The 17,046-nt window shown below is 40.1% G+C and overlaps 1 protein-coding gene across 1 annotated transcript in view; it reads left to right on the top strand.

Moving 5' to 3' along the window:
* The window catches only part of PDGFD (platelet derived growth factor D), a 124,947-nt gene extending 109,021 nt beyond the window's left edge, over positions 1–15,926 (top strand). The window contains exons 5-7 of the mRNA XM_072134210.1: positions 481–679; positions 3,650–3,864; positions 15,391–15,926. Coding sequence (XP_071990311.1) covers positions 481–679; positions 3,650–3,864; positions 15,391–15,522 — 546 coding nt within the window. The 3' untranslated portion in view covers positions 15,523–15,926. The remainder of the gene's footprint in view (positions 1–480; positions 680–3,649; positions 3,865–15,390) is intronic.
* Positions 15,927–17,046: the final 1,120 nt, after the last annotated feature.

Below are 17,046 nucleotides of genomic sequence, written 5' to 3'. Positions count from 1 at the left end.
AGCAGCGACACCTGGTGGACATCTGGCACAGGACCTTCATGAATCCCCAGAAGACCCGAAAGCTCGTCGGAGAAGCCGCCGCTGGAACGCGAATGGACCAGGTAAGTAAATGTGCCCCAATATCTCTTTCATTTTATTAACTAAAATCGATGTCAGGAGCAGCGTCAAGTCCTTAATTAAGAATCATTAAGAAGTGATTAAGTTATTTTGCATATTTTCTTTCTTTTCCTCTGAATTTTCAAAATTTTTTACATGCATGTAACATATACATCTCCAATTTTGTTCTCTCCTATATGTTCCCTCCAGTCAGACTGTATGTGATACTCTGATACAGAGAGGGCACCAGATGGTGATGCTCTTCCACTTGATTAACAATATGCCCAAAGATATCAAAAAATGATGCCAAAAAAGTACACATTTCCTTTTTGCTAAACTTCTTAAAGATGGCAATTTTTTTCACAACTTTTCTCCTTTCCTTAGGGAGTCTCTTATCATTCGCCATCAGTGACAGACTCCACACTCACGGCAGAAGCTCTTGACCAGACTATTGCTATGTTTGACACTGTTGAAGAGGTACTCAAACACTTCAATCCCGACACGTGGCAAGAGGACCTGGAGAATCTATACACCGATACATCTCTATTTCGAGGCAGAACATTTCAAGAGAGAAAATCTAAAGGTAAATGATGAATCCTAAACATGGAAGAATAAAGCAATGGAGTGATGAGAACACAAGGAGGACTCTTTATTCGTAGTATTCACGATAGTAGACTTTAGTCCCTTTCACTACACTTATGTGATTCAGCTCTCGAATCATTGAATCATTATGAGATTTTATGGGGAACTTAAAGGGAACATGTCAAGAACAGGCACAAATAACCTTTCTACCCCCCCCCCCCTCCACTGTGCCTTTGTTAAAAAGTGCAGTCCAGGCATCCCAGATAAAATCTGCCTTCAAAATCATTCCCCAAATATTTTCTGCCTTTGACTGTGTTGTTACCCTCTGGTGCATGGCTCCACCCATCACGGGGTGTATGAAATGGTGACAAGATCTGCAAGATCTGTCCCGCTCACTGCTATTTCAGCATGCAAGTGATAGGGACAGCATTTTGGTAAGGACAGGAAATGGACAGGTAGAGGACTTCCTGTCCGCTCAGGCCAAGATTTGAAGAGACACTGAGTTGTCAATCAAAACGTGGAGGTGTGGTTCACTGTCACCACCACCCATAGTTGATATTTTGGTGAAGCCACACATCAACACTATAGTATAATCACAATCTCTAAACAAAATGCTATCATTGCCTTACAAGGTGGTGTGATTTTGTTTATCCCATCTTGGAAAACTTTGCGTATTTTCCAAGTATCCCTGTTCATAGTATAGTTTTATTTTGGGGCCCCACTTTTAGTTTTGCCCAGGACACCACTTTGTCTAAAACCAACCCTGACAAAGATGCTTGGTTCTCCAGAGCAAGTTCACAGTGGATAGATGAGAGAACCCTCCACTATTTACTTAGAATTTGCTTGTACAATATTTTAAGTATAGTTTTTTTTAACCAGAAAACCCAATTTAGTAAAACATTACAGAAATTTTTTCTGAGGACTGTTCAGACCCGACAGACAATACTGAGCAGTCACTTTGTTATTTTCTCAATTTTTACATGCAATTGGGCACGGCAGCGGCACATTGTTCAGCACCAAGTAATTATAGAGCAGCATAAACAATATTTTAATAGAGATTCATAGGGGCTGCAATAATTTGATCATTAGCAAAGCAGAAAATGTTGTCGAAAAAATAGCAGGTGGCGACAGCTTCCATTGGAGGTAAATGAGTCACAGGAGTTAAGCAAATGCTGTAATTTCGGAGACGGTCGGAATCCATTAGAATTGTGCTACGTATACATGTATCGATCACACAATCTAGGATGACGACTTTAGATTGCCGCACTTACAGAAGGTTTGTCGGGATTCTTTCAAGTCTGTAATAAAAAGCAGGCTCCATTGTAGCAGGTGGTCATTGAGGCTCATAATGAGACCTGGCGGTAATAAGTCATTGTATTGGCAAACCAATTCATACATCATACTAAAGGAGGTAAGAAAGAAAGATTGCATCTTCATTGATTTAGTCTTTTAGAGCTGAAACCAAATTTTGGGGCCGTGGCTTTCATTTAAGATAGCTTTGTAAAAGCAGCATAATCTTTAGCACCGGGCAAAAATAAGGTTAATGACTGAACTAGGAAGATACTGTCGATAGACAGAAAGACAGATAGATAGAAAAGGACGTGGTGGCCATAAACTTAGCATTAAATTGACTGCTATGTTTTGTGAATTTACTTTAAAGGGTTTATTCCAGCTTATAAAGTTATTATGTAATCCACCAAAGTGTGTATAACACGGTGTCCAGTGAGGCGCCTTGCCAGGAGACACACTAAGTCACAAGGGTATGTAGCTCAACTCCGTTATTCATCCTTCATCAGGAATATTAGAGACGCTTGCTGTGTGTGACTCACTGAAGAGAATTTCTTAGGAAGGGGGGAATGAGGTAGCTGAGAGAGACACTGGCTGTCTGTTACTCTCTAAAGAGAATCATTGAGTGAGGGGGGAATGAGGGAGTTGACAGAGACATTGGCTGTGTGTGACTTGCTGAAAAGAAATCAGCTACCTTATTCCCCCCTCAGGAATTCTCTTCAGTGAGTCGCACACAACAAGTGTCCCTCTCTGATCTCTCATTGCCTCCTTCCTAAGGAATTCTCTTTAGCAAGTCACACACAGCCAGTTTCTCTCTCAGCTACCTCATCCTCCCTTCATCAGGACTTGACTTGCTGAAAGGAACTCAGAAACCTCAGAAATTCTCTTAAGTGAGTCACACACAGCACGTGTCTCTCTCCGCTCCCTCATTCCCTCCTTCCTAAGGAATTTTCTTCAGAAAGTTCCACACAGCCAGTGTCTTTCTCTTTCTCATTTCTGAGGGAGAGGGCAATGTGGGCGCTGAGCTGTGTTAAACAGTTTCTCCGCTGTAGAGAAAACATGCCCCTTCTGACTCGGTAAGTGACTTTAGGTACAGTATATCTGAACTATTAATTTTTATACAAAAAAAAGCATGAGGCACAGTATGTAGACTTGTGTGGGAACCTGATGTGAGGTTTAATGGAGAAAACCTGATGAAAGGTTCTCTTTAAGATTAAAAAGGCTTTCAACACCAACAGTTATTTCCAATTAATACCTAAACCCCCCAAAAAAATTCTAGAGAATAAAAACTAAACTGAATAATAAAACACTGGAAATGTCAACCCTGTATAATTGAAAGGAAACAAGCACTGGGCATTGTTGCTGGAGCTCATATTGGTCTCAATTTACAGAAAAACACATCATCAAGTCAACACAACGAGTGTTGGAACTGATCAATGAAGTGAAACTGGTATTAGAATTGGCCAAGTATTAGGATGTTTCTGGCGCTTGAAAGAGTTTTCCATTACTCATACACCCGACACAGTGTCCTATGCCAAGTGGCACAGTGCCCCCAATACTAATACAAATTACATGTATATGGTTTTATGAAGAGATGAAAGCCATTTCATGGTAATTTATCACATGGGATGTATGTAATGTGTTTTTTTGTGTAGTATTTCTGATTTTACATATAATTTTGCAGTAAACCTGGACAAGCTAAATGATGATGTCAAGAGATACAGCTGCACTCCGAGGAACTTCACAGTAAATCTACGGGAAGAACTGAAGATTACCAATGCCGTGTTCTTCCCACGATGCCTTCTTGTCAAGAGATGTGGAGGAAGCTGTGGCTGTGGAAGTCCATACTCCAAATCTTGTATATGCACATCTGGGAAAACCGTGAAAAAATATCATGAGGTAATCATTTTTAGAAGGTCATTATGCCATTACTTCCACAAACCACTACTTTAATTCTTTCAGCAAATATTAAAGGGAAGCTGTTACCACACTATCCCTCCCAAGCTTACTAACAGTGCCTTCTCATGTAATATGTACATCCCCTGGAGCTATTTTTAGCATAGTTTTAGGTTGCAGAATGAATGAAAATTCATCTTTTATTCTTTTGTAAGATACAGTCAGGTAACTCTGCCTCCTGTAGTCAGGTAACCCCACCTCCTGCAGTCAAGTAACTCCACCTCCTGCAGTCAGGTAACCCTGCCTCCTGCAGTCAAGTAACTCTACCTCCTGCAGTCAGGTAACCCCACCTCCTGCAGTCAGGTAACTCCACCTCCTGCAGTCAGGTAACTCCACCTCCTGCAGTCAGGTAACCCCACCTCCTGCAGTCAGATAACCCTGCCTCCACTGGTGGAACTGCTTCTGTAGAAGCTGCTACGAGGCCCGAACTGAGGGAGGACACTCAGCGTCTGCAAAGTCTATACAACGCAGAGAGAGTTGGCAGTAGTAGGGAAGAGTCTGAAAGATCGGCACATTGTAAGTGCAACCAACTAGAAGGTTCCTTCTTCCTCCAGAGAAATGGTGCCGTAGTGAGAGAGCCTCCCTACCTCCCACTGTGTAATTCTGGGAGATGTAGTGGAGGGGAAGATCAAGAAGCCAGGGACAGAAAGCAGCAGGATAACAAGTCATATGGAAAGTAAAGACCCCTGGCTTCTGACCCCTAAGGTCTTGCTTCGTAATGTGCCCCCAGCTACTTTAGTGTGCCCTGCTTCCCTTCCCCCATCAGTTATCCCCACTGCTCTCCTACTAATAGGAGATACATTGCTCTTTGAAGGTGTGGATAAACATTCCGCTTGCAATGCGTTTTGAAACACATTGCTACCGAAAAGGGGAGGGGCTTGTGCCAATTGCTTCTGCATTTCAGAGGAAATGAATTAATGTATTAATGTGAAGTGCACATACTTTGAGTGTAAGTTGAACGACACTGTTTTTTGGACATATTCGCCAGGAAAGCTCCTGGTAAAACTAGCCACGGCAATGATTGGCCAGGGGTGTCCCCTTGGCCAATTATAGCCATGGCTGGTAGCTAGGGGCATCAATTTCCGTGATCAGCTGTTCGGCAATATGTGGCAATATGTCCGGGTTACACAGGGCACACCCAAACCCCAAAGGAAATGTTGGGTCCACTATCTGTAATCCCTTGTAATAAATTAAAACAAAGCTTTCATTGCTTAACCTGCTTAGAGCTGAACTCTAAGGCCAAGAAGGATGGTCTTAGTTTTAAAGTTTTATTAAATGAGGTGAAAAATTACATGTACCCCATCCCAATTCTCATTTGGTAGTAGTCCTTCGTAAGAGCACCCAATAAAGGAAACTCTTGTGGTACTGACTGATCTACAAATTTTATGAAACATTCACATTTAAGTTTACAGAAGATGTCTAAAGAGGTTAAAGGAACACTTCAGTCAGTGCCGATTCATTGAATTATACCTTGTGCAGGGCCTAAAGGGAGGAGCAGAACTCCAGCTTCTAGGAATATAATAAAGAAGAGTCCTGCTTCTTCAGGTCCTGTATCATGTATTATTCAATGATTCAGCTTTGACTGGAGAGTTCCTTTAATAAATGTGGTATAAGGCAGGCCAGATAGAACCACAATTTAGGACAGAATTTTTTGAAAAGTAAATATGGCCCCAAATTTATATCACACAAAAAATAATAAAAATAATTCTGACTTGATTGAAAAAAATAGTAAGTGTTAACAAATCTTTAATTCATAGAAAAAATTCACTGTGCTCTAAAGAGGTCGATGTGCTGTGTTATATCTTAACTCAAGATGCGTCCAAAACCTGGAATGAAATCGAGAGCTTCCATTATATGTCCCTGTGTGTGAGGTTTTCTATAGTATTCGGGACGACCAGGATGTGGTCACACCTAACTTCTTTAAACTTCCAGTGATTCATAGTATGATTGTATTTATTGACTCTGGCCATTCTAGGCTTCGTTATCACCATGAAAACACAATATATCACCCAATTCACGCTTCACCTAACACATAAGAAACAGACAAAACCTGAAAAAAATAGTCACGTATGACATAAAAAGGAGGGGAATAAAGAGATGGATGGAAAGCCCGAGAGATTGTTGGACATGTTTTTAAACAACATGTACAAAACACTGAAATATAATGAAAATGGAATGGAAATAGATATCCCAGCTCTACAATTGTTCTTGTCCTACTTGCTTTATGGAATATCATAAAGTAACTAAATAATTCAGTAATACAATGCACAAATACAGAGGTGTCCTTCCTTACCCTTCTTCTTTAGTGGACATACAAGGGTGTGAGAAGATTACCGGCTTTTCCAAATAACATAACTTGCCAGTCTGTCTTCTGTCTTCTTTGTTCTAGGCTGTAGATGGGTAAGCTAGTTGTAATGGATAGATGCTTTCTCCATTCACATTTTTCCCCTTCTTGTCTGTTTTTTATTTGGGTTTGGTGATGGGTAAGGGGGAGTGAAATACTAAAATACTGAAGCACACCCTAGTCTTGTCTATTATATATGGAAAACTAAAACATCTGTTTGGGTTATAGCACTATTCTCTGTCCTTAAAGGGCACCTACCACCACGAATCTACCTATAAAGGTAGATCGGGTGGTAGGTGGATGTATGGGACGTGAGGATAGCCCTTTTTAGGGCTAATCCTCACGTCCCCGCTAGCGTAGCATAAACTTTATTGCCCTAATATGTTAATTTAATGAAGCGGCTACCGGGGCGTGGAGTAGCCGGACACGAGGCTACACGGCGCGGCTACTCCACGCCCCAGTAGCTGCTTTCCCCCGCCTACCCTGTGATCTTCGGCGCGCAGCTCCTGGCAGCTGCGCGCCCTCGTCCGAGAAGCCGGAGTTCTGCGCATGCAGTAGCCTCGTGGAGTAGCCTCGTGTCCGGCTACTCCACGCCCCGGTAGCCGCTTAATTAAATTAACATATTAGGGCAATAAAGTTTATGCTACGCTAGCGGGGACATGAGGATTAGCTCTAAAAAGAGCTATCCTCACGTCCCATACATCCACCTACCATCCGATCTACCTTTATAGGTAGATTCGTGGTGGTAGGTTCCCTTTAAAGTAGCTGCTGACTATAATTTTGCATTCTGTCATGCCTAGTCTGAACAATGCCCTATTTCAATACCAACTGTCTTAATTTTCAGCACCTTTTCTTAGTTTCAGCACCATCCACTGTCTTAGTTTGGCAGAGGATATGCTGTTATGACTATACATGACTATATTTTGTACAGGTGGGTACCACACCCACCTGTCTTCTGCTGATGTTTTTTCTAGACTGCAGATGGTGATTGATAGAAGCTTTTCCCATTCACCTTGCTTCCATGCTGGTCTGTTTTTCATTTGGGTTAGATGTTAGAGAGGGGGTGGTCCAATTACGGCTGGGGTGGGAGTCTGACATCCCATAATAAGTTAATTTGCCCTCTTCCAAGTGCTTACTAGAAGTCTTCTCTCCACATTGCTATGTATTGTATATTGCTTTATTTTTGTTTTTTGTTCACCTCCTTACCTATCGTAGTTTTTACCCATATTTGTATGACCTTCCTCCTGTTTTGTCCTGTTTTTATCTATGTGTTTCCCTGTGGTGCCGGAAGGGAACATCACTTAGTTGTCAGCTATCGTCTAAGATAGGATCAGCAAATAGGTAGGGACAGCTGGGTGGCTTTACCATTAGGGCTCACCATCTGTGTCTTAACTTATTTTTCCCCTGGTTGTATGTACTCAGCAGCATTACAAGCACGTATAGCCACGTATATATCACATTTATTCAATACAATTGAAAAACTAGGAGCTGCATCTGTCTTTTCATAGGTTTCAGCACCAAGTCTGGTGCCAAATGAGAGGTGTTGTGCCCTCATTGACCATAACACTGACCATAGCACTACTAGGGGTAACACCGATCCATGTGCAGCTCATTTGATTACTGTTTTGTGTATTGTGTGTCGTCCTAGATATTGCATTATTGTTGTCTTCTGGATAAAATTGGCATTTTGGACTTTTGTTAAAGTAGAAGTGGGAAACCTAATAAACCCTATAACATTGGCAGGTCAGCTGGAGAACGTTACATCACACTCAGTACATTTTGTAATTTTATGAGGTGGTTGTGTTGTAACCAGATCAAAAGATCTGAAGCTGAAGTTTTATTACGAGCAAAATTGTAAATTTCTAGAATCAAGAGTTTCAAGTCATTTCATTCGAAACATTAACCTAAAAATTCAAGGCATATGTGGCTATTTTTTCTTTATTTTTCTTTTTGGATATAAAGTTTCCTCGAGATTGTGAAGGATCATATTCTATAGAGAATGGATAGACAATAATTAAAATAAAGCATTTTTATCCTTCTCATGATCCCAGTGTTGCAGTGCTTGTCGGTCCAATCAGTAGACTCAGTTGGCTATGGACGTGTAACAAGTGTTGTCCCCAGAGTCTTCTCTGACCACTGATTGGCTGCCGCAAATCCTTGGTCCAACAACTGGAACTGGAAATCAAAGCAAAACGGAAAATAGTTAGTGACACAGTTCCTTAGCAGATATCAGGCTGCCGAATAGCCAAACTCAATTGGGCTCATTTACTAAGAGTCCGAATCGTGCACTTTCGTCGGGTTACCCAAGGATTTCTGTTTTGTGGCGAATTGCTCCGGGATTTTGGCGCATGCGGTCGGATTTTGGCGCATCGGCGCCGACTTTCACGCGACAGAAATAGGGGTTCGTGGCCGTCGGATAACCCAACCGATTCAGAAAAACCACGGAATTTAAAAAAGAATTTGTGTCGCAAGATCAGCACTTACATGCACCGGGACGAAGAAGGTGAACTCCGGCGGACCTCGGCGCAACAGCGACACCTGGTGGATATCGGGCATAGAGACCTTAGTGAATCCCGGCAGACCCGAATCCTCGTCGGAGAACGCGTCGCTGGATCGCGACTGGACCGGGTAAGTAAATGTGTCCCAATATCCTCAACATTAAACCGCAACAGGTTTACCATCTACCAAGGTTCAGGACAGTCTTTTGGAGCAGATTTTTCCACTATATGTGAACACACCCCTGACCCCTTTCCGCCACAGCCCTTTTCCATTTTTGTTTTTCAGCTTTTGGAGGAGTGTTCTGCTCCTCCAAAAACCTGAACTTTTTTATTCTTCCATCTACAGAGATGTGTGAGGGCTTGTTTCCATAGTGTCACAGTTTAATATGGGAAAATGGAAAAATATCCGAAATGTTCTGAAATTGACGAGGTCTGTGTGACCTTTTGATAATTTTTTGCTGTGAAATGGCAAATAATGGTCATTTATTTGTATATGATTTCTAGAGAAAGGGGTTGATTTGGACTTTTATATTTTGTATGTGTAATTTTCCTTTTTTTTCCGGGGATTACACTCCAGGAGATCTGATCACTCACATAATTTACTGCAAAACAAGTGTATTGTCAATATACTACATCTGAAAAATGCTTTTATTTAGATCGTTCTCTGCCATAGGAGCCAATTAGAGCAAGGATGATGGCCAAAATGCCTAGATACAAAGATACATTATAAGCTATTAAGCAGGAATTGGATCTTTGTCTATAGCACCCATTCCTAACTATATCTGCTACTTCTTATATCTCCAGTTCTGTAGCGCACAGACCCACAAGCCAAATGTGACCTGAAAGTTGATATGGTTCCAGGTACTGTAGGCAACTGAAGTAACACTCCTCCTTAAGCCTCTAAAAGTGACTCATCTCATGCAAAAAGTGACTCTCCTTATCTCATTTCCATATGACTCTTTTTTTTAGGTAGATTTTTAGCACAAAAGATGGAATTCTAGAAAGGACATTTCATTCCCTTCCTGAAGTGGGTCGTAGTGTTGTGGGGTAAAATCCTTTTCTGTATAACTTACATCGTCACTGCGCCCCTAATGTGCTGATATGATGACTGACGGTGAATGCAGCTGTAATGCCTCATGTCTAATGTGCACACAGAGGTACAAACCTCATCTACTTTTACATTTGGTCCTTGCTACAGAATACAATTTAGGTTGAATATAATTCCCTGCACCTAAAGTTAAAACTATTATATAGAGCATAAAATCTGCGACTATCAGCGCTGTGATCAGCCAGTCAAGCTGTCCAATTTCCACCGCGTTCAAACGCTCCTCGCCTGTCTTGTCTGGGGAAAGTGTTTGCCAATTCATTTTTTCTCCTCTTATCAGCCGAGCCCATATACCAAGCTCATGTTTTTTTAATATAAAACACAGGGAAAATCCCACAGCTGTCAGAGGCCTTGTTAACGTAAATGCTGCCCAAATCTCCACTCTCATCCCAGGCATACACTTTCCATTCCTAGAAGAAATAGATTTTTTTTTCTAAGCAAAGATCTCACCAGTGTCAGTCATTTCATTTTACCCCGCTTTCAGGAAAATGTAAATGGAAATTGTTGTGTGCTCATTACTTATACCCAAATGTAGTGAGGGAAATTACTATTATAAAAGCTCTATGGATAGCGAATAGATAGAGAGAAAAATAGATAGATAAATAATAGAAAGAAGATTAGAAAGAGATAGATAGATAGATAGATAGATAGATAGATAGATAGATAGATAGATAAATGTGATAGATATGAAACAAATAGATTAGATACATACTAGATAGATATAAGAGAATGAGAGATAAATACATGAGCGAGATAGATAGATAGATAGATAGATAGATAGATATAAGAGAATGAGAGATAAATACATGAGAGAGATAGATAGATAGATAGATAGATAGATAGATAGATAGATAGATACGTTAGGTAGATAGATAGATAGATAGATAGATAGATAGATAGATAGATAGATAGATAGATAGATAGATAGATAGATAGATAGATACCGTAGATAGATGGATATGAGATAGATAGATAGATGGATATGAGATAGATAGATAGATACGATAGATGGCACAAACGAAAATTTTTGCTGCACAAACGTTGCACTAATGTTTAACACCAATTTTTTTCGGTTTGGTTAATGTGGGGGGGGCTGCTTGAACTTTTGACCTTTAATTTTTTGTTCATATATTCAAAACAAAAGCAGCACAAACAAAAATTTGAGCAGCACAAACCAGCACAAACGTAGCAGAATTGTTCGGCAGCAGTTTTGTTTTGTTTGGGCAATGTGGGGGGGACTGGTTGACCTCTGATGACCTCTGGAAACTTTCATTAATATCTTAAAGATGATAGCGGCACAAACGAAAATTTTTGCTGCACGAAACAGCACAAACGTAGCACAAACATTTGACACCAATTTGCCACCTAATTTGCGTTGTATGGAAGCCAGCGCAGCCTCTGTTTACAGTTCATGAGCTTCTATTTACAACAAATCTACAAAAGCAGCAGCTCAGAGCAGGATAGAAGAGAAGTTTGTAGGAGCTGCAGACAGGACAGAGGAGCAAGTTAAATTTTGCAGACAATACAGTGTCCCCGTGTAGCAGGATGACCACTCTGGTGTCTGAGGAGGATACTGGCCAGAATTACAGGGGGGCAGCAGAAGATCAGCACTGGGGGATCCCCTCCAGGAGAAGCCACTGCTGAGGAGGTCACTGGGCGCAAGGTGTCACACACCTGGGCTGTGCTGTGAGGGTCATTCTCATACTTGCGTGTGGGAGAGAAGCAGAGAGGAGCTTGTAGGAGCATCACATGTAACTGCCCGAATCTAACATTACCCCATGAATGCGCCTAAAATAAAGTGATTAATAAGAGGCAGAAACTCAACTCATCACAGATGGTTGTAGCTTGTGATAATTCTGGCGTAACGACTACACATAAGCGCAGAACAGTGATACAACTGGCCCTTTGTTTTTGCATTTCCATTTTTCACTCCCCACCTTCAAACATCTGTAACACTTTAATTTTTCATGTAAGGAGCTGTGTGACGGCTTGTTTTCTGGGTAACAAATTGCACTTAATAGTGACGGAATTTAATATTCCATGACGTGTACTGGGAAGTGGAAAAAACATTCCAAATGCAGTGAAATTGGTGGATAAATGTACTTGCGCGATTTTCTTCTGGGCTTAGACTTTTCCGCTTTCACTGGTTGCCCCAAATTACATTGCTCCTTCATGGGTTGGTACGATCACGGGGATACCAAATTTGTATAGGTTTTATAATTGCTTCATACATTTACAACAATTAAAACCTCCTGTACAAAACAAGTGTCTTAATTTTGCCATCTTCTGGCGCAAATAACTTTTTTCATACTTCAGTGTACGGAGCTGTGGTTGGTGTCATTTTTTGTGACTTTGAGACTTATGTTTTCAATGTTACCAACTGTACAGGCTTTTGATAAAATTTTTTATATTTTTCAAAATGGCAAAAAAGTGGCAATTTTTGTTACGCGGTTAAACACTGGAGAAAAAACTTTATTATATTTTGATAGATCAGACATTTTGGGGCGGGGCGATACCTAACATGTTTATGATTTTTACTGTTTTAGGCTACATTCACACGACAATGTGCACGCCATACTGTAGCACAGCCGGCACACGATGGCGCCTGGTAGAGGAGGAAGGGTTGAGCACCTCACCTCTGCCCCTCTCCATAGCGATATTTGGTGCACGGTGCTGTATTACGGGAAAAGATAGGACATGTCTTTTCTTTCTCCCAGCTACACTCCCGTACAGCACCGTGGCCACATGTAGGGTCTGAAATCTGGACACATTTCTCCACCTCCACCTCCACACCAAATGTGCATAGATGGGTGTGAATGGGGCGGGCCCCGCAGATCAGTGGTCCGGTGGGCATTCCTGCCCTAGCCTGCGCTCATAAAGGCATCATTCTACACCAGATCAGACCTGCCGTAAAACTGCCCTGCCGGTGCAGTGTGGCGCTGCCACCCAGCGGATTTATTAGGAAGCCAAACTTTCCTTATAGATCTGGCGGCTTCAGGTGGGCAGGGGAAGCATCTTGCAGCCAGCATATGATAAATGTGCCCCATAGATTGATTTTTTTTTTAACTTTTGTATGTATATAATTTTTTTATGAAGTGATTTTTTAGAGCCATTTCTTTATTTAATGTTTTGATTTTTTAATCATAAAAATGATAAATAATAATATAGTTGTACTACTATAAAAAAAAAGACGCCAGTATATACCCTCACCTGCATGTGAATGAAGTTTATTTCTAAATAATTGTATAGCATATTTCTGTCAAGAAAGACAGAGCAAAGGATAATTATGTAATCCGAAAATCTTCATGTAAAAAAACCATCAGTTTAGCATCAATTATTTTGGTAATTTTCCGCGGTAAACCGTAACAGATTTCTATGTAATTTGCTGCACGTGTAACATAACTGCGTCACAACAGCACTGCAAATTAGAAAAAAAAATGTAATAAACAATTAGAACAATTACGTTTCACAAATGCATAAAAAGAGTGAATTTACACTAATTGATTAGATTGAACCCATGTTTGCAAACCCGTGATTATTCATTAATTCATTATGCAATATATTTTGCATATAGCCAGAAAGAATTCTACATACTCTAAATAAAAAGTACCAGCAAAGCCCTGAAACATTTTTATATTTTATCTTCTCCAAATGAAATGCTTACTTTGGCTCTATTTTTCAGACTATAAGACTCACCCCAGATTTAGTCATCCAAAAAAAGGAAAAAATCATGTTTGTCTCACACAAGCGCATCACTCACAGATCACAATTACATCCATTCATTCACACAGAACTCTGCTTCATCCATACTCTCACACACAGCTCCGCTTCATCCATACTCTAACACACAGCTCTGCTAACATTCACTTCCTTACACAGCTTTGCTACAACCATTTACTCACAATACCTCTGCAACCATTCACTAACTCACACACAGATCTTTTTCATACCCAGTCCCGAACACAATTTCTACTCTGGCTTTTCAGGCCCCATCCCCTGGCAGTATAAGAGGGTTTAAGGACCTTGCAGATGATCCAGGATGCATGTGATCAGTCACATACTTCTTACATTACTCAAGATCCTGCAGTAATACTCATGTCGGTACTGGCATAGAGAGGGCAGTGCAGAAGCTTTCTTAGAGATCGGGTGCAAAGCTTTTTCAGCCCTTCACTTTATCTACAGGACAGTGGTCAGGAGGTTCTGGCAGTGCTGGATTCTCAAGACCTTCAGTCTAGATTATTTTTTTTTGCTAAAAAGTGTATCTTATAGTCTACAAAAATATGGTATTATCCTGTATTTATCCTGAGCTTTCAGCTGAATTCCATCTTGCTAGCAAGATGGACAGAAGCTCACTGAAATATTAGATGTCAGGTGTCTATGGAAAGGAGGGGGGGGGAGCAATGCATCACAGAAGAAAAGGGAAAAAACTGCTATTAAATTAAGATTTCATATGTAATACTGCCCAGAAATAGTGTTATTCCTCATTTGCACATAGCTGACTAAGATTTCTGCAAAAATGATTAAAAGGTTATTTATGCTTTATTTCATTTTGTTCTATTTAATATTATTTATTTAAAAAAAATCAAAACATTCATGTTATAAATATTTGAAAAGAAAGAATATAAAATAAAAATATTTTAAAATGTTAAACTCAATTGTACATTTGCCAGACAATTCTGACTCTTTTCGAGATCTTCTGAAGACCTTCTTTGTCTTGATTTTATTATACAGTTAGATTAATATCTTTTGAGTTAACTTCAAATCGACCGTGGCCTCATTTGTTTAAACAATAAATCCCTTAATCTTCTTAAATTTCGAGGTCAGGAATTTCGATTAAACAGATATTGGGGGTCATTTATTAAGGGCCCGATTCGCGTTTTCCCGACGTGTTACCCGAATATTTCCGTTTTGCGCCGCTTGTACTTAAATTGCCCCGGGATTTTGGCGCACGCGATCGGATTGTGGCGCATCGGCGCTGGCATGCGCGCGACGGAAATCGGGGGGCGTGGCCGAACGAAAACCCGACGTATTCGGAAAAACCGCCGCATTTAAAAACCGAAAATGTGTCGCATAAGGACCGCTTACCTTCACCTGGTCCAGCTCGGTGCATTCCGGCGCGATGAGTTTACTTTCAGCGCAGCAGCGCCACCTGGTGGACGGCGGAAGAACTACCTTATTAAATCCCGGCCGGACCCGAATCCAGAGCGGAGAAGCCGCCGCTGGAACGCGAATGGACCGGGTAAGTAAATTTGCCCCATTGTGTTTTCAGAATTGGTAGAACTACCCCTCCACCGCTGTATAATTTATCAGAACTAAGCATGAACCAAGCAAAGAACTGTGCTCCAATGTGGAAGAAAAAAACATGTATTTGGGTTTTTCTTAGACCATTTGTCCAGATGAGTCTTCCTGGTAATATTGATAATAATTTTGCAGCCATGGACTGTTGATTTATGTAAAGCAACTTGGTTTTTGTGGACAATAAACATCATAATACAATATTTTGTGACATTAATCTTTTGTAGGTTCTGAAGGTCATGCCTGAAGTTGCGTACAGTAAGAAAAAGACTAAAACCAAGACAATGTCTATAGTGGACATCCAGCTGGAGCACCATGAGAGATGTGAATGCATCTGCAGTTCTCGTCCACCCCGATAAGAAGGTTATACATCTGAATGAGAAATCACTTTAAAGGACTTTTGTTAAATACTCATAAATTTCTTTTATTAATGTCAGGATTTAATAATAACTGACTAAATATGTGTTGTGCTCGGAATACAGTGTTGCCAATGGAAATTATTACGTTCCATAACTTACTAGCAGTCAATGTAAAAGGATCATTAAGCACTTAGGAACTTCTCATGACAATAACTCTTTTTCGGACACATTTTTGGGAAATATGTTTGGTGTTGCGCCATTGTTCCTTGGGAAGATGATGCAGAGAGTCACTCTCCGTCTACAAAGAACATGAACAGTTTTAGTAGATCTTAACACCGGATAAGGTTAAAAAAAAAATCAGAATCATCCCAATAAAAATACTTTAGATCCATTGGTAAAAAAAATTGTCTTCAAAGTCATGAGCAAGTTGGGTTGTCTTCTTCAGGATCTTTGGCATTTACTTTTTTTGTCAGAGCCTCAGCCTATGGATGATTATCTGGTGCTATGGTGGGCTATTAGGACCCTAAATAGATTCAAAGTGTCTGTGGCTATTTGACAAAAAGTTGAACAAAAACGTCTTTAAGTAAAACTTTCATAAGATAAGTGAAAAGATTTGTTATTTATGTTTCCCTTCAGTCCAAGACCTACACATAGGTATTTGCAAGAGATGTCATCACCAAACCATGGCTCTCTGCCTGTCGACTACATCTATCGGCAATGGCAAAAGTCGTTCAATGGAAAAAGAACCAGGTATTAGAAGCAGTTGGTCTAAAAAAATTGGGAAAATAAGTCCCTTATTTTAAGTTCCAGTTAGAGTCAATGAACCTGAATTAATTTACCAAAATATTAATATTTTCTCAATATTTGAAACCACATGTTTATAATTTTTTAGAGGGTTCCAAAAATACTCTAAGCTTTACTTATGTATAACCAGAACAGTATAAAGAGGTACTAACTACATAAGAAGAATTAAAACTAGATATAACATGGTAAATTACACAAATGATCAGTACAAAAGTAATATACTTAAAACAGATAATCATGAACAAAAAAAACTTCAAGAAAAATGTTCAATAATCTGAGGTTTTTTTGGCTTGTGAATTGGATTCTCCGACATCATATTTATAGCATATGTGTAGCATAAACAGGATCAGTTCCAGGTGCTACAACCCCAAACAATGTCGCAGAAGAAAGGGACATGAAAGGTCAGTCCAAGGAGGTGACCACCAAGGTGGTTTAAGTTTTATTGTGGCAATGGTCCAAAAACTTATAAACCACTTCAGAATTTTTTTTCCATGTATTATTTTTTTAAAAGCTTCAATAACTATCCTTATTATCTGGAGTACGTTAATTCAGAGCAACAAGGATGTGACCATCTGGAGCCTGTAGACACACAACCTTTGAGATCTTACTAGCCTGTCTAGCCTGTCTATATTTTACCATCTGTAAAATATGATTAATGTAGAATATAGATTAAGTAAGATCTAATTGCAATTTCCCTTTACCATGGATGGAGTATTATAC

The sequence above is a fragment of the Engystomops pustulosus genome, chromosome 2, assembly GCF_040894005.1.
Source record: "Engystomops pustulosus chromosome 2, aEngPut4.maternal, whole genome shotgun sequence".
Taxonomy (NCBI): domain Eukaryota; kingdom Metazoa; phylum Chordata; class Amphibia; order Anura; family Leptodactylidae; genus Engystomops; species Engystomops pustulosus.
This window is presented reverse-complemented; position numbering and strand designations above follow the sequence as displayed.